Source organism: Pagrus pagrus (assembly GCF_965226575.1).
Source record: "Pagrus pagrus genome assembly, chromosome: 20".
Taxonomy (NCBI): domain Eukaryota; kingdom Metazoa; phylum Chordata; class Actinopteri; order Spariformes; family Sparidae; genus Pagrus; species Pagrus pagrus.
In genome coordinates, this window is record NC_140207.1 from 15,026,657 (window position 1) to 15,051,301 (window position 24,645).

Genomic DNA, 24,645 nt, shown 5'->3' on the forward strand with positions numbered 1-24,645 from the left:
AACATTTTCCAGGCCAGTTGAAGCAAAGCTGTTGTATACTCTAATTCTAACAAATGAGTGATGAGAGCAAAAGAGAGGAGAGTTGGAGAGTTAATGAGTAAGTAAAAGGAAAGTGATGGGAAAATTAGATCAGAGTCCCTGCAGGAATCACAACTAAGTACTCTCTATTACCGCACACACGCACAGATACACACACTGTGAAGGGGACACCCGCAGTCTAATCTAGAGTGTTCTCTCAAAGGCCTCATCTTCCCTTTAGTTTCATCCTCTGTCTCTCTGCTTGAGAGGAGGAAGTGGATGAAATGACAGAGGTTTTCTCAAAGGACAGAGGAGCATGTTCCTGCAGGTCACAAACAGCCTCAGGGAAAGTTTTCGATCTCAGTCACATATACAAGACTGAATATCCACGGGCACACACACACATTTTGAAAAAGGTTTGTATGCATATGGAGATTGTTTTGTGTGAGTGTCCAGTAGCAGACGTAGCGACATCTACTGTACCCATCGCTCTGACTCCAATAGAGACGATGAAAATGGTGCTCATTCTTAGCGGAATCAATCTTAATTTCATTTTTTGTTGATTCTGGTGGCTCCTGTGGACAGCAGCAGTACAGCCATCGGCATTGAGGGTGAAGATCTTTGTAAAGATATTTATGGTTCTGTCCTTAATGCAGTGTATTTCAATCCTGGTCCTAGTGCCCTGCCAGCTCTACAGTCTATACTTCTAAATATTTCTGTGTTATGATGTGGTTGAATATTATTTCAAGCCTACACGATTCTAGTAATGTTATAATAATGTAATTGTTTTACACATTCACAATAAGTTTTACAATGTCACGTCTGTATTGCAATTTATTGTGGGTGATTAAATCCGTCTGGTGAAGTCTGGTGAAGTCTGCAGTCCAAGCGGACCGCCTGGAAGTCTGCAGAAAGTCCACTTGAGGGCCCTTGTGGACTGAATGAAATGTGAGTTTGGACAGCCCTCAAGGCTCACGGACTTCGCGCAAACAAGCCCGGACCAAGATTGAAAAACACTGCCTCAATGTATCCATCTTAAGCTTAAATAGGTTATACTTAGACAAGGTGTCATGGTAGGTGGGAAACTGCTCAAACACTTATCGCTTATCAGTTTTCACATCACATTTGCACTACTGTAAATAACAGGTTGTGCATGTGATGAGTGTTGCAGCACAACCATACACCTAATCATGAGCTTTCTTAAAGAGTTTCTCTGAAGACTGATATCTGATACTGTATCTCCTATTAAAAATAACTTACACTAGTGTCATACCATTTCCTGTGATTTACTTTATGCTAATAATGTATGTCAGACATATATTTATGGTTGAAATGTTAAATGGGTATAATACGAAAATGAAACCATCAGTGGAGAGAGTCTGTATGGTTTTACATTCCAGCAGATGCCTGATTATATGTCTGAATAAGCCGTCGCTAAACAGCGTCATAAACAAACTATCCCCACTGGGAAGAGAAAAATAGATTGTGCAGTCTCCATGAGAACCTCTTTTTTTCCCTCTTCTTCTAAGTGTGTGCGCATCGACACGTCTCTCCCCAGTATATTTGCCATTAAGAGGGACTAAGCATTTCATTACAAGTCTACTGAGCTCCCACTGTGTTATTGAAGCCAGAAGCCAGTGTGGCTTTCTTTCTTAGAGATACTAATAACAGAATCAAAGTAGGGAGCTTGTGTTTGAGTGTGCGGGTCTGTGTTTGTGTGTCTGCATTATAGTAATACTGATGTAATCGCAGGCTCAAGCCCAATTAGCCTAGAGGGTAACTCTGTAATAATCCCTACCCCTGGGCATAATGGCCTATTAAAGCAGCAGTGGACAGAATAAATGAGTGTGTCTAAGGAAAGGGAAAGAGGGGAGAGAGAAAGAAGGAGAGGCAGGAAATAGGAGTAAGGGAGGAAGAGGAGGGTAAGATTGGAGGAATGCAAAGAGAGAGGGAGAAGACAGACCTGTTGAAAATAAAGTTTCATTGCAATATTATTTTTACTTGTAGTGATGAATGTGTATAGCAGTTAAACTAAAATATCAAAGTTGTGTGTCCTTGCAATAGGGCAGCACTCATGCTCCAGTTAAACATGCTTTAATTAACCAGTCATGATAATGATTTTTACTTAGAGTTGTTGATGTGTTTACTTGGGTTGGTACTATTTATGTCACAGGAAGCAGAAAAGTAGGATCCCCTAGCTACAGCTTCAAAACAGCTTCAATGTGTCTCATTAGTTGGAAAGCATCCTCTGCCATTGGACTGCTTATTAATGTTGCCGGGCTCACGACCACATAAATCGAGGCCATGTCAAGCCACAGTCTGTGAGGAGGTGAGATCTAACCCAAACCAAGAGGAATATCTCAATTGATATTCCTCTGACATCATAATGTAGTTTCTGTGCTTTAAAAAGTCAGGACAGCATTGTGGAAATCTATCAAAATATAAGCTAAATACAAAAAAGATTGAACGTTCATGTTGCTAGTCTGTATCACAAAAGAGCCTTAGATGAAAAATATATATATTGTGTAAAGGAGGAGTAATGAATTAAACAGAGAGTGAAATCCAGTACAAAAAAAATTTGTCTCATAGGATAACAATATATTTTTGACACATTGCGTCGCCCTGTGTTTTGTAAAGAATTCCACATTTTTATTTGCCCGATTGTTTGTAGAGTTTTCCAAAGTAGATATTAGATCGTACTGTCTCTCTTACTGTCTCTTGGCTAAATCCTATCCCTGAAGATAAATGTAATATTAAATGAAACAGCTTCACAGTTAAACTCACCTGACGATAGGTCTACCCGGTTGTTGCTGCTCGCCCTCGTCACATTTATGTGAACTATGACCTTGCTCTCCTCAAGGGAAATCTCCAGTGTGCCATCATCGAGATTACTGAAGAGGAGGAGCCCGTCCGGGTTCCACGTTCGAAACTGGAAGCTCACTGATATTGTGTGGTGATTGGCGCGGCCCGGCAGCTGCAGGAAGCTGGTGGCGTTGAAAAAGACTGGGAAGGTGTGGGTCTCGACACAGGAGAAGGACAGGTTACGCTGTCAAGACAGAGATTCAGAGAGAGAAATACCAGAAAGAGATGATAGGAAGTTATCAATCGGCCTTCAAAGCGACAAGTCAAAAGCAAAGCTAATCCTTTGAATGCAGGCTTGTATGTGAAGTTGTTTGAATATTTGAAATGCCCCAACACTTTAGATAATCATGTATTTATTCACCAGGCTTTTGTTGCTTTGAATCGAGCTTCTGCATGTTTACCTTCAGATGTTCCTGACTGAAGCTAGCCTCAAAGACTGAGGTTGCTTGTACACATTACAAAAATGTCTGTGTTTGGCTCGCCCTGTCTTTGAAACCAGGCCTGAACCTGGATGATGTTTGTCTGCTGGAGGAAAACAAACACTATTGTAGAATTTAGGCACTAATTACCATTGAGCTTCTCCAACCTTGTGCTGTTAATCAAATCATCAACACTCAATGCTGAGCTGCCTTACCAACTAAAGATGATTCCTGATTGCCTCTGCTTGAGTGTGTGTTTCTGATATTTGAGAGCAGGTCTGTTTTGATTAGAAATGAATGGCTGTGCGAGTCATCAGAGAGAATTAGAGGTGCTGCTTTAATGAACCTGATTAGTGCCTTCATTTGTTCAATCAGTTTAACAGAGATCGAAGAAGATACACTGGTTGTCCACTGTTGATGTATAGCAGGAGATGGGGAGATACGAGCGCTCTGAGACTCTAAGTCTATCAAAGGCTTTTCAGTAACTCATTTTGAGGATGGCAAAGCACCTAATGTGCATCCAGCAGTCTTCCAGAAAGCCATGCATTTGATGAGGAGAAGCAAGTCATTCAATACATTTTTTATTCTGCGAGAGATAGGTTTAAATTGTCCCACAGTGAAATTCCTTTTTTTGTAGGTTGTAGTGAAATGGCAGCCATGATATCAAGAGGGAGTACAAGGACAGGAGGCAAACACACAGAGAGGCCACTGATGGGTCAGCTGTATCTGATTAATTATGAATCTGTTAAATTATTTTGGTGCGGTGGATTATTTGCCCTCTCACTCAGGTCAGATAAAGAGTTAGTGTGACAATAATGAGCATGTTCGGTATTCAGCTGCCTTTATAAGCATGCTCTTTCAGGCTCTTTAGATTTCTATGTTTGAAAATGAAGTGTTATTTGTATATATCTATATCTATCTATCTATCTATCTATCTATCTATCTATCTATCTATCTATCTATCTATCTATCTATCTATCTACAGTATCTATATATACACATATGTGTATATACACACACACGTACGTATGTACATACATACACACAAGAGTGTCTGAGCATGCATGCACATTTTGCTTACAAAGCTGGAGGTGTCGAGCTTCTTTCGTCGAGCCAGGTCTGTAATGTTGTCTCCGTTGTAGTTGATACTTTCCATGCAGCCTTTAAAGTTCTTCCTGCCTCCTCCCACTGGCTTCCCACTGTATGGCATCCCCCCAAAGCTCAACTAGAGAAAACAGAGGGAAAAGAGGTAGAAACAGTTACTTTACATCACAAAAAGCAACATAAATGTAACAGGAAAAAAAAAACCCACTAATTATGATGACAACAAGATAAGAATATGAGGGCAGTTTGATAAATTCTACATGCACACTTAACATTTTTGGAAAATGTGATGACATAAAACTAAGTACCACCCTTAGTGTAGTCCAGTTAATGAATGCAAAGACGGATGATCCACAGTCAGTCATCCGAATTTGTAAATAGGACAATTACTGTCAACCAACAACTGAATCCCAAGGTATTTGGTCTGCATTAGGGTGAAAATAACAAGTCTTTCACATTTTTTAAGCAACCTTGATATAAGTATACTATTGACATATACATTACATGTATTCATATAGTGTGATCATAGGAGTGGTATGAGACAGTATTAACAGGGAGAAGCCAGTGTTTTGTGGGGAATAGATGCCATGACAGGAGAACTGAGACAAGGAGATGGAGGCTAATAAACAGGCATCTGGTGGGAAGCGCTAAAGGACATATGGCTGATGAAAACGTAAACTGTGTTTCATATTTTTCTACAGTTGTACATGAGCTTTTACTGCTCCTTCAGACATAGCTGTGGGCTCTGAGGGAAGCCAAGATGATGGAGGGGGGTGTGCAATTACCAGTTATGTGTCTATCTGTGTGTGTGTCTTTGTATCTGTCCATGGTGACGCTCCAGTAGTCCTAGTAATTACTGCCAAGGGTAGACACAAATGCACCCGGATATTTAGTCTGCAGGTTCAAATTGGAGCAGAAAACGTACAGACGCGCACACACACGCACGCACGCGCGTGCACACAATCAAGATGGAGTGCGTAGTCTAGCTGGAGTACAGTGGTACACGTTGAGTAAAAGCTGGTCACAATTTGCTTTCTGTAGAAAAACTCAGTCAAGCAGTAACACTGCCGGGATCCATTCAGGGTTCACCGCGGAGACACACACACACACACACACACACACACACACACACACACAAACCTCCTGGCTGACTGTGTCTTACAGATTTCCCTAAAGATCCCTTAATTCGCCAGCCTCAGTTTAATTGGACTGTGGTTTGACCTGCCCCATTTCTCAGCATCCTACTTAACACTGGAACAGATCAGCCATATCAGCAACGCCTGATAAAGGTTAGATGCTCACACACGAACATATCAATATACACACACAAACACATGCATACACCGTGCACAGCTGCACATTCATGCACACGCTCACATTACACACAAGTGAGGGCATTTCATACCCATTATGCATTCCAAGATCAATTTCCTGTTTTAAGTATTATTAGCTGAACTCTTTGCATTCCATTACTGACTGGCATTAATTACGTGAGTTTAATGGATTAGCATTATAGCACAGAGTAAAACCAATATCCAGTTTCCTGTGTGGTATCAATGCACTGTTCAGATAGCAGACGCCAAGCTACCACCTGTGATGAGTACTGCACTCTAGTTGCTTAAAATGCAGCTGCAAAATCAGTGAAGTGCCTAAAGACAGGTAGAAACACTGAGATAACAAGAAGCTGAAGAAAGAAAACAGCATGATAAAGAAAAAATATAAATAAGTAAAGGTGAGACAGTCTGAAATGATCAGACAGCACTGTTGAGACTCCCAGCAGTTTGGGAGGGTTCAGATTTGGTCTGAGAACTGCTCACATTACCAGAAACAGTATTCTGTTTTCAACACCGGGACTGCTTAAGGGTCCTAAACCAGAATTCTCACTCAGTTTTCTGTGTGAGGACTAACATTCACCAAGTTCAAGCTCCAAAATACAAATGCACAACTTCTCAAACATTGATGAAATAAGGCCTGCAAGCTAGTTACATGCAGATAACCCAAGTTCACCAGTACACATCATGGTCCAAAACAGGTCCAAACAGGCAGAATTTCATGTCAAAATTAGCCATTAAATTGGATTGAATCACCTAATGAGCAAAAACACAGCCTCAGCTGTGCCACCCATGCACCTTGGCATAAACAAGTTTGTTTGGAGCCAAGAAATTACCAAACAGACTACCGGCTGAGGGAACTTGGAAAAGGACCATGTTTGCACTACCTCTGGCTTTGCGCATTTATAGTGCTTAACTAACTTGACTTAAACATTTACTCATCAAAAGTTTAATGAGAATGCACATTGTGACTACCAGTTAAATCAGCAGGCTAATTAACAGATGCTGTGCTTTTACAATTAACAACTGTAGTTGATTGAGAAAGTAAATATTCATCAGTTAAACTAAAATGAATATATTTGTTCTTTATTCAGTAGTCAATCACATGTATAATAGGCAGCTGCTCTGGACTGGCACACATATACAAGTATTACTCAGGCAAAGCTTAGGGAGCTGAATAAATGAGTTGACATTTTAGTTATTCACTTCATTCATGGTCTACCAGTTCTTTTTTCATAATTTAACTCACCAGTGGCAGCTGTTTAATCATTTGGCATCCAAAGGCTTTGTTATTTACATGATGTCAGGCTGAGATGTCTTATAAAGGAAGAGATGAAGTGCATGTTTAAGTAGCAAACATGCTTTGAACAGCTGTACTGTACATGGAATTGTACATGTATTTCCTCATTATCCTCTTGTGTCTGTGATTGGACATGTATGTACAGTATGTTATTATGTTCAGGAGCAGATTCATTCTTACATTATTTCAAAGGGCAGACTACTGTGTTCTGTCTGTATATTCAGTATACATCATCTCTCACCTCGTAGTCCAAATCGAGATGGTCAAACTCTCCGTTTGTCCTGAAGTGCTGAGTGTGTCTGTCCAAAGTGAAGTTGACATTACGACGGTAGCGCTCGATCACCACCGAGTGCCAGTGACTGTCATCCAAGAGGCTGCCGGTGGTCACGGAGGTATGACCCAGGATAGAGCCATACTGATTACTGCCTGTAATTAACATATCAAAATAATTTAAGGTACAAAACACAGACATTGGACACTGTACATGAAGACCATTTTTTGGCAAGCCTAAAATAAATTAAGTCGGGTAAAATGTGTATGAACGACAGTTGAATATGCTTTTACTCTTAAAGCTCAAGAGCAACCCTTGAAATAATAAAGCGGTTTCAAAATCCTGGGAGCTTAATAAAGACTAATGAACAAAACATGTATTATTCAGAAATGTATTAAACTCTGGGAGACATTTGCCAAAACAGCCACTTATCATTTCATTGCTTAACAAAAGGGAAATGACTCTACCTTATCCACGTGTTTCCTAAGTTTGTTTTACACATTTACACATTGTGTATTAGTTTCACATGTTCGCAAATTAATTAATCCTCATTAGAATACAGTTCTATGTATCGTTTGCAACACTAACACACCTAACAACCCAAAGTTTGTCATAAAAGTCAAGACACTTCCTTGCATCACTGCACACGCTGCTTCTGTAAGTAAGGCACACTTAAAGGTTACACCAGTTCTGTCAGGAACACAGCTGGTTGACAGTGAGTGATGCTCCTGATGCTTATGGATTGTTGTGGCTTTTGTTTACAGTGTACAGGGTAAAAAGCTGTGCCCAGACACTTTGTCTTTGCTCCAAAAATAATGTTATCTTGACAGACGTGGTATAAATTATGAATACAGAAGTTCAGGATTATTGTCAAGCCCATAATGATGGTATTATTCTTTTGGTCTGTCAAGGAGCTGCAAACACAAGTGTAGTGCAGCTATATGCATAAGACTGAGTACCTTTAAATCCAAGAATCAGACCTGGACCTGACATATCTTTGCCTTAGACATGTCAGTTGGGTAATTCACTCCCAATATTTAAAGACAGCTCAAGCTGTACTTTGAGTTATAATGTGTTTTTTCTTCTCAAAAGTTTAAATCTATATAACATGTCTTCAGTGGAATTTTTACAGTATCAAGACAGCTACATCAAAGTCACTGTGGCAGGAAAGGTCAGCACAAAGAGAATATTTGCTTTGCATTACATCGTCTAAATAAATGGCATACACGTGTTGCTTACCCAGGTTTATCTGTAGCAGAAGCTTTGCCTTGCTAAGCTCCAGGGTGATATAGTCTCCCTGTTGGCCCTCCCCATGAAGAATCACACCCTCGCTCTCTGACGTCTTGAACCTCAGGGCAATCACATCCTTAATGATCTTCATCTTCTTCACCTGTGCAAAAGTGAACAAGAACAAGAATGTCTGCTCATAATATATGTATATATTGTACCATAATGATGGACGGAGCACTTTTGTTAAGAGGGTTTGGTCAAAATAACAAAGGAATGTCAAGGAAGTAAATCCCGTACCTTAAAACGATATGAGATCACACCCTGTCCATCAAAGTTGATCACGCCCGCCCCTACAAAAAGACATAAACAGATAGAAACAATACAGGTAAACTGCGGTAGCACATAGGGAATTGACCTGGGTCCCTAGCTGACAAAGAGCATACTAATGCCGACACTCTTCTATACGGCTTCTGTATCAAAATCTCTGTAAATTTTGTAGTTCCATATATTAGTTATGTAGATTTTTGTGCATTATAAATGTCACCTTATTAGGTTACTACTGCTGCAATAGAATATTTTATCGTTTCAAATGATTACAATGTCAAAATGTCTTTTTGAAAAGGCCTATTGGACACACACTATGAAAAGCACAGGGGTAAGTGATAAAAATGAATGATTGCTGACATCCCTTTAGCTGCTTTTGTTTGGGTTCTGATCATGTACATGCTGGCCCACCTTCACTTGGCACACTGGGATAATTGAAGAGAGCTGAGCCCTCGTTAATGCAGTAACATCTGTGCTTTTCCTACTTTGACAAGTCAAAACGTCTGCTGTGAAAAAGGCTGAATAATTTCTCTAATATTTCCATTATACATGCAAACTAGATACAGGTGTAAAACACTACTGCTGTGTACAACACTTAGTGAGCAGTGACACTTGCTCGCAGTAAATGCATTTCATTTTCATATATACAAGGAAGACCTATGTAATTCTGTGGAAAATAAATGATGATATAAATAAAATATTATTAATGATAATACAATTACAATATATTATCCCCATATGGTGACTTTGTAAAATCGAATGGGGTGAATGAAAAGATGCTTAATGAATATAAATGTGTGCATGTGTATGAAACAAAGAAAAACATGGAAGAGCAAGATGTGACATTAGACGCCTACCAGGTGTATTCTCTTATTATTCAGGCTGATTAGCTGTTGGGCTGAGCCAAAAACTCTGCCCAGCTTCAACCTGAGCAGAGGTCTACTTGGCCGGAACTGAAAAAACCTGTGGGCCGATAAAAGCCTTCTTATCTACAGGTATAAAAAGCTCCATATATTCCCACAAATTAACAGGTGCTTGACATACAATACAACTCACATCATCCTACCACATCATACCGCTGAAGTTACAGATGAACTTCATATCTTGAGTTAACAAGCAGCAGGAAATATATAATACAATTAACTCCAAATAAGATATCTGAATGTAAAAAAAAGACTTACATGTTAAAAAAATTTGACTGAAAGGAGGTTTTCAGATCTTGAGAAGAGAAATAAAGTGCAGTGCTTGAAGCCCCAATCGCCCCAACAGTTCAAGTTGTGAGTGGAAATTGTGTGTGTGTGTGTCTCTGTTGTGTAATTGGTTGGATAAGGTAGCAAAGAGCGTACAGATGATGGGATAACATAACTTAGGAAAGATCGGATCATCTTATATGCACACACACTCATGCACGGTCACGCTGTCCCTCAGTCTTTCATGCTGTATTGCTTTCTCACTTACATAAAAACCCAAACACACACACACACAACGTTGCCAGGCCTGTCCTTTCATGATAAACACCTGCGGAGCTGGCTTGGACTAAAATGACATCTGTTTCCTTAGTTCCAGCTTCAGTGCTTCCCAAATGATCCCATGCTGCCTCTCACTGGGTAGAAATACATCTTTCCATCTCTTTTTCCCTTCACTTTTGTTCTTGCACTAGTTCTCGCTACCGCTTTCCACTTTCATCTTTCTCCATGACTACCCTCTCTTCTCTACTTTTCTTTCTGCTTCCCTCTTTAGTTTCCCCTTCTTCCTTTCATCACTTTATTCTCTCTCTTTCTCCAGCTCTCACTCTGTGCCACTCTCATCATCTTCTCCTGTCACGTTTATGGTGGAAACAGTGGTGGTAGTTGACAGTTTTCCAATTGTTTTATGAAATATTGCAGATGGAGGTGTGCTACTCAGAAAAGGATTGCCAGCTCAGCTGAGCGCTTGATGTCAGCAGGGAGGCTTTATGTAGGATGGAGAACTTTTCCACCACATGCAGACCACTTTGAGATGCAGAGAATGAGATAGAAAGAGGGGGAGAGGTTGACCCACTGCGCTGCAGAAACAGGGGATGACTACTTGGGGTCTGGCCAGGGCAGCTGGGATGGCTTGCACACAAGATGGCCGAGGTTTTCAGACCCTGACCCCAGAGACTGCGCCATTCCGGACCCTGACCCAGATGGTGGATTTCCACCAGAGATGTGAAGCGATTGAGTTCAATGTGGAGGTTCAATATAGACAGCTGCATTTAACAGCTGATATATTCTTCAAATATATTATACTGGGTTGATTTATCAGGGTCTGAAAATAAGAAGCTGCTCTTAGTGTATCGCTTACCCGCACATACTGTAATGGTGTTTGTGTATGTAGTGGTTAGAGCTACTAATCAAACACTTGAAATCATAAAGAACATAAAGATTGAAGTCAAAACATTACTAACGAATACTCATGTATATATATTCTCCACGTATAATAACAAAAAACAAGTATAATAGTTACTGCACATGTTGTCCTTCAGACTAACTCTGCCTTCTAAATGTGTCACTTTGGATAATTGCCTGATCTTAAGCTTTACAACAAAAAACAACAGGGCATATGAAAGCCTCATTTTTTTCCTTTTCTTATCCATATAACAAACTTGTCACAACCTGTTGTGTGACAGCAAGGGGAATGAAAGTCTGCACAGTGGGAGAATAATGGCAGAGAAAGGCATGATTGACCAAAGCTGACCGAACGCTTGATCAATCTAGGTGTGTGCGTGTGTCTGTGTGTTTGTGTGTAGTCAAGGCCCAAAGAGGTGACACACAACAGAAAAAAAACATAGAACTCTGATAATACAGCAGTACTTTACTTCTGTGTTAATAATGGAACCATGCAGGTCTCTGTACCCCCTGACAGGCCATGAGAGAGATGCACTGAACTGGCTAACATTAGTCGGACTATGTACACACATATCTGCAGTGTCCTGCTCATTATTTTTGCTAATCAGCCATTGTAAAGCAACACCACAGAGATGCCACCTGCATCAGGCTGCCGGCAAATCGAAGGTGCACTTAAGTGGCTAGCAGTGGTTATGATGTTAAACTGTATCCATGGCAACATGTGTCAACTGGGCTTACAGCAAATAAGTTGGCTGTGAGCACAAAAGCAGGTCACTGGCTGTTTGACCTACCTAGACTGAAGGATTTGCATGCTTTTTATATAATTGGTATTTCTGTATGAACACTGTTCGACTGGCTGGTAAGACAGCCAGATTAATGATATGTAAGATACTTTATGCTCTAGTATAATTGTTATCAATGTTTATATATTTGATAGACAAGATTATATAGAAATGTCAATAATAATCAATACATTTCTAAAATGATGCTCTTTTAACTGTTTGTTTCAGGGATACATGATATTGATTTTTTTTCAGCCGATGCCGACAACCGATAATTACCTGCTTCTCATGGCCGATACCAAGAAGATAACTGATAACTTCATAATTTTGCATTTTAAAAAGTCATTCCTGAACTGAAGGCAAGAAAGGCTAGGATGACTTTCTAGTGGGGCCCATAGAGTGTGTGCATTAGAAACTTCTGGTTTACTTCCACAACTTGATTGGGGCCAAAATGATTTTATTGTGCAGGTTTTCTCGACTATCCAAATATCATTGGACCCCAGTGAATCAAATTGTGACAGCAAGGGTTGTGACACAAAAAGAAATGTAACCGTATAATTTCTTTTAACATTTAATGTTGTCTTTTTGGGTCCCAGTGCATAACGTGATAAGGTTATTTCACGGTTTTGGCCACTATGTACTGTATGTAATTGCTAAAAATAGATGCAATCTATAAAATAAACTGTATAAGTACATTGCTTAGACTGTACAGCTGATGATGGAGATACATTATGCTGACAACTGATTTAGAGTATTACTAGCATAAACAGTTCACAGGTTGAAGTCAGATGTGATATGCTTGCATTCTTTTGAAATTCTACTCATATGAGGATGATTTTGTTTGTATAGAAAATTACATTTGTACTCTGTTTCTGTCTGAATCCCCCCTTTGCTCGTACACTGGCTGTACTATTTCCTGATTCATCTATGAAATAATTGATTTTCTGTTGATCCTGTGTTAATCAAAATGGAAATGAGCATGTAAATTCCACAGCACGGTGGATCACGACTCCTTTATAGCCTCTAGCTCTGGCGCAGACACATACACACACACAGCCTTTCATTGCACAGTCCTAGATGAGTCATAATATGGTATTGCATTTAATTATCATACATTTTCAAAACCCAGAATTATCATCTACAACCAACATATTTGGTGATTATGCCTGGAACATAACATCTATATTTATCTGCCTCCTTCTCCTCCCACTACTTCTCTTTTGTGCTTTCTTCTTTCATCCTCTGTTCTTTCTCATTGCCCAACATTGTACTTCTCTTCTCTTTCATCTTTGGACGGGGAAAGCAGGGAAACATTTGGAAGAAGTTGATTCCAAGAGAACCAGAGAGTCTGGGAGTGAAGGATGTGTAGATGAACAGACAAATGTATGAGTTCTCATTTTCTGATTGAATGCTGAAGAAAGGAGCAGTGACAGCGTAATCATGAGAGAGCGCTGCGGGCTTCAAAGCACAGCTGACAGACAACTCTGAGAGATGACGCATCCGACCACGGGGAGTGTGTGTGTGTGTAAATGCATAGGTGTGTGTGTAAGTGTCTCTGTGTCATCTCTGATATTTGAGCTGTAAGCATGTGTTCACCTAGTTCTCAAGGGCGTGGTGGACAACATTCATATCTGTCAGAAATACAGAAACGCGTTGTACTTATTTGGCATGAAAATAGATATGTTGTTTGATAATATTGTAGTTTACCTCAATCACTGTCTAACAAATGGTCTGTCTGTCTGTTGAATGACAGGATATCAGGGCCCGAAATCTATTTAAGTGGAGACCCTACAGCTAACAGGGTAAAAATGAACTAATAGATATTAACACAAAATTTCCCCAGTTGATTATTTACATAAAGACAATTTTTTTTATGCATAATACGTTTTCTGAAATGTGATGTTTAAATATGCAAATGAGGTAATACAAAATTAATTATCCTGCTTTTGCATAAATCGAGAACAGAAATCTGGAGTGAAATGAACACCTAAACATTTATTTTTGATACACATGATACATGTGTATGTAGACATTTGTATGTAGACAAATCATTACTGCAATTAATACATCCACAGAGCTTGTAGAAAGAATCTCTTTTCCTTAAAAACATTGTTATCATTGTGAATCAATACTTTTAAAACGTTTGTCAGGTCCAAAATGATTGTTTTGTCTATTTCTATGTAAGAAGGAGGTAGAGTGGGTTGTCCAGTAATCGGAAGGTCCCTGGCTCCACGTCAAAGTATCCTTGAGCAAGATACTGAACCCCAAATTGCTCCTGATGTGCAGGTCGGCACCCTGCATAGCAGCCTCTGCCATCAGTGTGTGAATGTGTGAGTGAATGACTGAATGTGACAAGTGTTGTAAAGCACCTTGACATTAGACATTAGAGGTGTGAATCTTCACTGGTCTCACGATGCGAATGCAAAACAATTCTTGATGCATCTCAGTGTATGGCATCCTCAATGATCTATATTACTGCATTATTTAAACTTACTTTCATTTAAATTCCCCTCTTATTCAGAAAGTCCTTCCAATAATCAGACTACAGCAGCCTACAAAATAAAAGCTGCATCCTTTCAATACATAAACATCACAAAAACGTAAAACAAAAACATTTCTCCATCAGCAGTGCCTTACACATTTGTTGTATTGTTTTATCTACAATAATATTGTTTTCACATGGCAGCTTTAAGATAAGGCATTTATTGACTCTGCTGCACACACCTCTCTCAGAGTTGAACGGAGTTGACAGTGCCTCCTCAGACCTTGGCTAATTAGCAGGGCTTGCTGTAACAGTCATTATTTATGGCTGCTAACGTTAGCTTCAGGTGAAAATGGCTGACGTGATTAGTAATTGTTGTGCAGAAGTCACGCTCAGTGTGGGTCTCATCCAGTTCATGCTTCCCAGCAAGGTCATAAAAATCCGACCTGTGCCCCGAGAGGTCCGTTCAAAAGAATATGCAATTTTTATAATCACTCGCAGATGATCTCTGCCTCCCCTGACATACCTCCTACATAAGTAACAGTACCCTAATGTCCATCGATGGGAGCTACGCCGGGATGTAACTTTATTGTCCAGCTGAGGCCGGACAATCAACATCAGTGGCAGACTCTCGACTATGCTCTATCGATACAGAATCTTCCATGTCCACATTGCGATGCATCTTATAAACGAGATTTTTCTACACCTCTCATAGACACGCAAGTCTATTTACCATCTAGCTAGCATTAGCGACATTAGCTTTAGCTAGCTAGAGTTAGCAATATTAGCTACAACAAGGTGAAAGAATGGTCCCCATCAGTTTTTTACAATGATGTTTTTGGATTAATATTACTACTGCATTAATCTTTATGCTGCATTTCACTGCTGTAGATATTTCAGGTAATATTTCTGGTTATCACACATGTTCCCATTCAAATCTATTTATCAGACACTTGGTTTTCACTGGACAGGAACAGCATGAAAAATAAAAAGTTACTAGTAACTAAAGCTGTCAGACAAATGTTGCAGAGAATAATACAATAATTGCCTCTGAGATGTAGTGAAATATAAGTATAAAGTTCTATAAAGTGGAAATTTACCTAAAATACAGTACTTGAGTGAATGTATTTTGAAAGGAGACATGTTATAGGAGCAAACAGCGCAAAATCTTGCAATAAATGTGTTATTACCTGTAATTTACCTTAAATAACAACCTTATTTTATTGTAAGAAAGCAAAACTAGAAAGAGGCCACACGATCTATTTTATCATGATTTATTTCAAACACCTGAAACACATCTGGGATTTAACCATAATCACAGTGTTCTCCTACTGACCCACTATGGGGCTCCACCGTAGCAGGTCCTGGTTCACATAACGTCAGCAGTAGCTGTTTTTTCTTTTCTTTTTTTTTTTTTACAGGCAGGATAAAGTGAAACTCATTATCTTTTCCTGCCCGGATTTTGCTAAACCTCAGTCTAATTCTACTGTTGGGGGATTTTGGAGAGCAAATTCTCTGTTGTACTGCATCTCTCATTATGTAGGATAGCGCTGGCTGAAGGGGAATTTTAGATAGAGAGAAAATTACGTATTCTGAAAGCAAATGGGCCTCTTTGAAAATCAAGTTTTTACCTTGTTTCGCTCCTTGACAGCTGTAACTGGGTAGTGTATCATTCAAAGAGATGAAACTGCTTTTGCATCATGTGAAAAATGCATGGACAGGAAAGGTAATTGTAACCTAAAGAGATGACATTTTTAATGCACAAATATCCTACAGTATGCATCGAATGGCAGCCAGCAGATACTGAATTTCAACAGACCTGCTGCAGGAACATTTGTAATACCTGCTGCACTGTTTGAAGACTTCTGACAAGTTGGTGGAGAAGCTGCAGAATAAATAGATCAAATAAAATCGACATAAATCTAAGCTTTAGTCAGTCTTGTCTCCCCAGTCTAAGTGTACTTGCTTTAACATTAGGAAGCTAGTGACAAACAGACTGACTGACGGCGTTAAAGAACATGGATCAAACCCAATTTGCCAACTATTTCTGTTGTCAAAGTCAGCTTGTAACCTTTTCTGAAAATCCTTTGCTGGTATAGACGGTGTTGCTGTGAGTTTACAACTCACATACAGTAGTTGCTGGTGCTTGACAGCCAGGAGCAATATTGTATTATCGTTCCTACATTTATTTCTCTGTATATTTTTCATAGGACCGAGCCTAATAAGGATTATATTGTTATACTGAAGTTTTTGGAAATCTGCATATCTTTTCTACCTTCTTTATTGTCTCACAGAAAAGCAAATAATAATATTAGATATATGATTGTGAACCTGCAAGACACTATTTAAGTGTCTTAAAATAAAATGCCACATTAATTTGACACTGTTAAGACAATAAAGAGGTAGAAGCTATTTATAGTCAAAATATAGCAACAGCAACAAGTCAACACTATTCAAGCACAAAAGCAATCAGAATTATTTCCTACTCAAAGTTGTTTGTCAGTGCAGTTGTGGTTTTGTTTGAGGGGACAGTTGATGAGTATAAACTTAGTGTGGGCTTGAGTTATTTGCTTTATTGTTTGTGCATTCATGTGTGCGTCTCTCCATGTTTGTACCACATCTTGTCGTCCTTATCATCACTGACTTGCTTTTCTTTTAACATGGGAAGGAAATGAAACAAGGGAAATATAATCAAAGGGGGTGAAGGCTGACTGGAATGCAATACATACCCTTCTATTCACACACACTGACACACACAGTGTAATCGCATCTCTGGAATGAAAGATGTACGTGTGTCACTTCTAACAGTAATTTATGCAGAACCTTAATTGAAAATTGTTATCAAAATCAATTTGGCAGCCTTTAATAGGATGAGAGCAAAGAGGCTGCAAGAGTCAGTTCCCTGGGTGATACATTTGTTAGAAAGCGAAAGACAGTGTGTAAGTCTGTGTGCATCTGTACGTGTCCGTCAATCTGTAACTGTGCCCTGCATATTTCTGCACGTTGTGTGTATGTGTGCGTGTGTGTGTCCACTCTGGGTTTGGTCATGACGATGACAACCCATTGTGACTTGATTGGAGCTGACAAATTATCATTAGGCTCTCCCAACAGATCCATGATTACAAACATTGTTGGAAATAGTCAAGTATCAATACTTGTGTGAGTGTTTGATAATGTGAAACTATGGGGCTGGGTGATATGGGCTTAAAATAATATTGCAATAGTTTTTGGCGACATCACGACACGCAACATATATCTTGATATTTTTAGACAAACGCTCGGACTGAGTGACAAAATCAAATATCACAATGTTTTGACACACTGATATCAGAGCCCAACCAACAGCAGATTGTCGGCCACCGATGCTGATACCGCTAATAGGGAGTAAAACAATTGGATATCAGCATATCGGCCGGTATTTTGATGTACACAGAATATATTCATAAATACTCTAATGGACGCGGGATGTTTTACAGTTTAACAATAAACTTAAATGTCTAAAAGGACATCAGCGAACTGAGACAGTAAATTTACCTGGGAATTTTTTAATGATTAGCTACCACAAGCATTTTCTTCTGCGTTTTGTTCTTTAAAAAAGTTTCATACACATATACACTGAAACAGATTGATGTATTGGTCAAGCTTGAATCAGTATATCAGTATTGTAGGGACAACTATTGGTACTTTCACAAAACATTAACACGATGAGATGTTGATAAATAATCATCAGTAATGTCGATATAATCACTAAGTGGGCTAAGACAAGTGTTAGAACAGTCTCAAAAGTTGAGAAAATGACATCACTATATCCTAAATCTATGACAACATATAGTCTTATATAACGATAACAAAATAAAATCAATATATTGCCCAGTCCTAGCATGAGGATTAAGGTTGTTAAAGGTGTGAGAATGTATGAAATACAAAAGATGTCTAATATAAAACAAGAGGATGTGGAAGAGAAAAAATGGATGAGCGCTTAAGACTGGGTGTGTTTGTCGCCACTCACAGTAGGAGCAGCCATAGACTTCTATGCGAAGACCAATCCGTCCTTCCTCACTCCAGTCCAGTGGGACGAGCCTAAGGAAGCGCGCCACGATTCCCTGCTGCAGCTCATGGCGGACTGCACTCTCCGAGTTGGAGTTCCCAGAGAATGCCTGAGAACACAGACACACACACAAGTGCACACACACAAACACACAATGAAATTAAATACATCAAAGACACGAGCCTGCAGTCAAACAAGCAGCTTTGGGACTAGGAGCAAGAGCATTTGTTCCACTCACCACATCCTGCCCTGAAGGTGCTCACTCACAAAACATACAAAATAATTATGGGCCGACACATCTAATATGCCCGCCATAAGACAATCTGACTGCAGGGCACTTTAAGAGGAAATCACATATTGTACTCAACTTGAAGACGCTCCCTGCTCACATGATTTCCCATTTAGGCTGATTTCTGGGTCCCAGAAGATTAATGTAGGCTTGTAAGTGATGAAGTTTACAGTTCCTTGTCATACTAACACTGTGTTACACACTCAGAAAATGCATTATCTGTAAGCTCAGCCTCAGCAAACATTATGTCGTCTACAAACAATAAGTGCAAAGCAAGTGAGAACACAATATTTCTCTGCAAATTTGTCCAAAGTCTGTTGATTTATTTACTTAACCATGCACATACACAACGGTGCACAATGCACTCTACTCACATGCAGCTTAAAAAAACAAAGTTTGACTATGTGTCTGCAGAAACAGCACTGGAGCAATTCAACAATGTCAGCTAACAACAAAAAGGCAGAAACAATGAAGTGGTATGAATTTGAGGACACCAGGCTATATTTGGAAATGTTGTCTGTTCTTGAGAAATGTAATTGCACTGGTCCTCTAAGAGAACAACATGTAGTGTGACCACTCTGAGAGCGTGGGCTTACGTCAATGGGTTTCATTCTTGTTTTGATGTGATTATGACTGCCTTCATTTCTGCATTGCTTTGACAAGATCCACTGATCTATTTTTGGTAAAGCAATGGCATCCTGTTACAGAGGGGCAGCTGGATGTATAAATGTACTGTGGGTATTTTTAAAGACATAACATCTGTTTCATACCATACAGTAGAAGAAAACCTAAGAATGATGCGGTGTTCAACTTGACCCCTTCTTTAAAATCCTCTCCTCTGCTTCTCCTGCTCCCTATCTCTTCCTTCACTTCCCCTGGCACATAATGGGGAGAACCTCTAACCACCCACTAATCCACCTCTCCACACTCCCTGAACTAGTTTCACTTCTGTGCTCTTCCCTTGTCTCAGCAGCAAACAAACACACCACCATCACTGTCCCCCCTGCTTTTCTTCTACACACATTTGCACAGAACAGTCGGCATGAACCATTGGGGAGAACCATCACTTAAAGCCTAGCAGGTAACTCAATGGGAGCAAGACACTGGACAACCATGTGTTATTTTAGATAAGACATGAAGTGGGCAGGGCAATGTATGAGCGTAGGGAGAGAAAAGCTCTCCTCAGACAGTCTGCTTTGAGCTGACTTCTCTGTGACCCGAGTATGTACCCCTGAAGATATGCTATCTGCAAAAGAGGAGATGGTCAAGAGTTCACACTAAGCTCAGAGCCACTGAACTTCCACGCTGGCTAGGGAGTGGACATGAGGTGAACAGTGCTTCCATCTCCTCAGTGCCTTTCCTTCACTTTTAATCTTTATTCATCTAGAAAAGGTTAACTGGGTGCACAAACAACCACAAGCTTTTTTATTAGCGCCCCGCTTCACATTCACACAGCTCCACATGACTCATTGGGGAGCCCTTCAGTCTACTTTAGCTGCAGCTTCTACTCTCTACAGGTGCACAGGTCCTGAAGATCTGGGTTAAGTGACTTGCTCAAGGGCAGCTGTGCTGTTTTTGATGGAGATGGCTGCAACTCCCACGAACACTCATACTACTTTATACATGTAACTGCCATAAATAAATCACATAGTACAAAATCTACTTAGTACAGGGTTACCCTTCATGTTGTATTTAGTAAATGGAAGACATTTGTCATGTTTTCATTGTATTTTTGCACATAGGATCACTTGGTTTTGTGGGGATTTTGATTTTTTCCTTCATATCCCAAGTTAAATAAACTCATAAATGCTTTTCAAGGGTATGAAAATACACTGTAAGACCTTTTCAAAGAAACGTTATGGTTGGCCACAGGCCAAAAGCAAACACATATTGTATTGTCTTTAGATGACAAATAGTACTAGGATCTCAGGTACCCTTTGACTGACTTCCTGCACAGTGTCACTCTGCTCAATCATGCTCTGATATCCCTGTGTTGGTGTTGTTCCTGGAACATCATATCTAACATTGCTCCAGGATCATCATTGCAACTGACCACGTTTTGTAATGTCATGGCTTTGTGTCTCGAGGGAAAAGACCAGAAAAATACAACCATGGGAGAAGTTATTCTTTAACACTCATGTTTACTTTTATGAAATGGTCAATTCTAAAACAAAAAAGTGTAATAATTCGGCTTTGTGGTGGCCTGGTTTGTGGTGTGTTTTTGTACTTTACGTTTCAGAGTTGGTGAGGCTTGGCGTGGCTTTTCTGCTGGTTGCAGCTGTGCCGATCCACACACCCGCAGTGCATTGGATGTAATCAGCACCTGCTCTTATACCCAGACCTTCCCTCTGCATGCTGCCAGATTATTGTGACCAGCTCCAGTGGTACTTGATTGCTCTCAGTGTCTCTACAGTATATGTATTTAGAAGCTTTCTTTATGCTTCACTCGCCAGCACCTTTATCCCTCAACCACTCACCACCCAGCCTCCCGCACCTCTGCCACCCCACACAACCCTGATTGCCTGAGCCAGCCACCTACGTAATCGTGAGTCTCCACCTGCACCACCCTGCCTGTGCTCGATCTCACCACCTCTAGCTGCCAGCGATTTCTTTGTGATCAATAAATTGACCTTTTCATTAACTCCCTGTTTGGCGTCAACTTTTGGGTCCACCTGTTTTAACTACAACCATTACACAAAGCATCTTTTCGAAAACCTAACCAATTGTTCTTGTTCCCTAAACCTAACCAAAGAACGACAGAAAACTGAAAAGAAATGGAAAATAATAAAGTTGTTGATGAAGGTTCTCAGTAATCCAGGTCATGGTAATTATAAGTGCTGTATCGGAGGCAACTGGACATGTTTCAGTTTCTTGAAGACGTTTCACCTCTCATCCAAGAGGCTTCTTCAGTTCTAACTTGTGGGTCGTTGACAGAACCGGCCTTCATGTGGGTTTCTAGGGCTAGGTGAGCTCAGGTGTGAATGGTTGTTAAGCTGTCTGGGAAGGGAAGATGGATTCTTTTACTCCTCTTTCATACTATCTGTCTTCTCTTGCCAAGATGTCCTCAAAGGAATGAATTTTCTCCTTCAGATGTAAGTGGACAGCAGAGTCTTGACCTGAGGAGTTGGCCCTCCTGTGTTGTGCCATTTGTTTATGGAGAGGTTGTTTTGTCTCCCCAATGTACAAATCTGCAGTCCTGGCTGCATTGAACAGCATAAACTACATTACTCTGTTTATGCCTGGGTGTTTTGTCCTGGTGGACAAGTTTCTGCCTCAGCGTGTTGGTAGATTTGAAGTGAACCGGGATATGCTGTTTATTGAAGATCCTCCTGAGTTTCTCAGATATTCCCGCAACATAAGGAATGATGATGTTGTTACGTTTTTCCGTCTCCTCCTCTCTGTCTGCTCTGGATCTTTTAGAGGTTTTGACAAAGGTCCAGTTTGGGTATCCACAGGCTTTAAGTGCTCCCCTGATGTGCTTCTGTTCCTTCTCCCCTGATGTGCTTCTGTTCCTTCTCCTTCCCCTCTGACTTGGTGGGCACGGTCTCAGCCTGATGTTTTAGGGTTCTGATGACCCCCAGCTTGTGCCCCAGTGGGTGATGTGAGTCAGAACAGCAAGTATAGATCTGTGTGTGTAGGTTTTCTGTACACCTCAATGTTGAGGCTTCTTTCTTCTTCAATCTGTACTATGAGATTTCCTGTATTTCTTTATCATAAAGCAGGTCTAGGTACTATATAACTACTGACAAAGAATCATAATGCTTAATCCATGGAGAAATGCACACAGCTTGTATTCACAAACTGTGCCTTCAAACAAGCCATCACTACTTCAGTAAGGTTGTCATGTCACAACTTTACAGTCACCGCCCTCAGCCACAGCCCCAGCATGGTTGTGACTGCAAAAACACCAGCAGATGTAGAAACACAGTGGGCGGGTCCCTGCTCAGGCCTTTGAGAGCTGACCAATCAGGGCAGACTGGGCTTTTCAGGAGGAGGTCCTTAAAGAGACAGGCACTTAATAGGAGCATTCAGACAGAGAGTGAATTGAGGTGCTGCAGCAATGGACAGTTTGAGAAAAAGTAAAATGTTTTAGAATTTAAGCATGTAAACATTTTCTAGTAGACCCCCAAAATGAATGCATGATCTTAAAAATGAGCAGAATATGGTACCTTTAAAAAGTAACTGCTACTTAATCTATGAGTTGAGTAAGTAAATTCATAGTTTAATACACCTTAAAACTACATGCCAAGACATAAAAAAGCATCTGAAAGAAGAAAAACTAGTTAAAAGTCTCCTCAAAGCTGAAATATTCCTTTAATCGCTGGGGCTAGCACCACCCTGTGGAGTTGTTGGTCCATCTTTTAGATTTTCTTTCATCCCTCTTTTCTCTTTTCCTGTCAAATCTTCTAAATCCTCCTTCACATCCTATGCTCTCCATCACATGTTTGTCCTTCACTATTCTGTTTCCAAAATGCCTGCGGTCCTGGCTCAGGATTTGAAGCACAGAAAGCACAAATGTATCAATTTGCATGCACACATATGCTTAGAAGCACATACACACACACACAAACGCCCACACACCACCTTGCCATTTAAACCCTTCTGCAACGGTAAAACCTGATATCACCAGTAAGCTCATTTCATAGTTAAAGTAATAATAAAAAACTGTGAATACTGTATATCTACCGAGGATTTGGCTGACTGCGTGCAGAAGACTTTATTTCTTTTTGTCCATTTGACACTTTTCTCTTCTTACCCTTGTCAAGGTGTGTGTGTGTGTGTGTGTGTGTGAGTGAGAGTGCAAGAGAGGGAGAGAGAGAGAGAGAAAAAATAACCATTTTTCATCTCCACCTAAAAGCTCCATCCCCCCATCCTGATTTTTCAGCTTCCTTCTTTTATTTCTCTATTGTGTTCATCCCGCTATTCGGCACTTATCTGTGCTTGGCTGAATGAACAGCTCAATTCAAAGGCATTACTATGCAGAGTGGAGTGCAGAAGGCGGGATAGGGAAGAGAGGTGGAGTAGGAGGAAGATGAAGAAAAAGTTGTGTATGCTGAACACCTCGCAAAAGTCTGCCTAGTCAACCATTTAATTCCCTCTCCTCTAAAGTCAAATCATTAACCAGCAAACCAATGAGTAATTAGGAATTTGTATGTGTGTGTGTGCTTGTGTGTCACTTCGTATAGCGGGTAAGTGTTACCATTTATTTTGGTGTATGTGTGTGCAAGTGTGAGGCAACTTAAGAGCTTAGACACTTTGACGTTTTGTTTAATCAAGAACTGAGGCAATTTGCGGCAACAGAGGCCACAAAGTGCCTGAGGCAACTTTCAGTTTTTACTAGGTGTATGTCTCTATATATTTGCACATGCTTTTATGGATTTGTGTGTTCCTCTCCCTTGATGTATATTCATGCAATGTATGTCAAACTACTTTGAACAGCAGAAACATATAAAAAAAACTTTAAAAACATATAACTTCCACTTGGGAATCCTTAGCAGATACAAACCGCAAAATATTTACTTCTGTTTTGTACTCCAGTGGGGATATGCATAATGTTTAAGAATATTAAATACTGAGCGTGCTGCATTTTAAAAGCTAAAAGTTAGCGAGGAAAACCTTGAATGAGAATCAAAACAGTGCAGAGCTGTCACATGATTTTAGCAATCCATGAGATCAGTGGAGAAAAAAAGCAATGAGGGGAAACTTGACTTGAAAAACAAAAAATAATGAGAAAAGCTTAGAGCCAGCCAGTCCTTGTTGGGCATTTGGAGCACCACGGCTGCTGTCATTCAAGGCAGAACAAGCCAATCACTTTA

General features: G+C 40.1%; 1 protein-coding gene across 1 annotated transcript in view; it reads right to left on the minus strand.

The window, feature by feature from the left end:
• Window positions 1-24,645, minus strand: part of cntnap2a (contactin associated protein 2a) — a 316,263-nt gene that overhangs the window by 131,538 nt on the left and 160,080 nt on the right. The window contains exons 4-9 of the mRNA XM_084340352.1: window positions 18,502-18,649; window positions 8,833-8,885; window positions 8,545-8,695; window positions 7,276-7,460; window positions 4,381-4,524; window positions 2,803-3,064 (exon numbers count right to left, since the gene is read on the minus strand). Coding sequence (XP_084196478.1) covers window positions 2,803-3,064; window positions 4,381-4,524; window positions 7,276-7,460; window positions 8,545-8,695; window positions 8,833-8,885; window positions 18,502-18,649 — 943 coding nt within the window. The remainder of the gene's footprint in view (window positions 1-2,802; window positions 3,065-4,380; window positions 4,525-7,275; window positions 7,461-8,544; window positions 8,696-8,832; window positions 8,886-18,501; window positions 18,650-24,645) is intronic.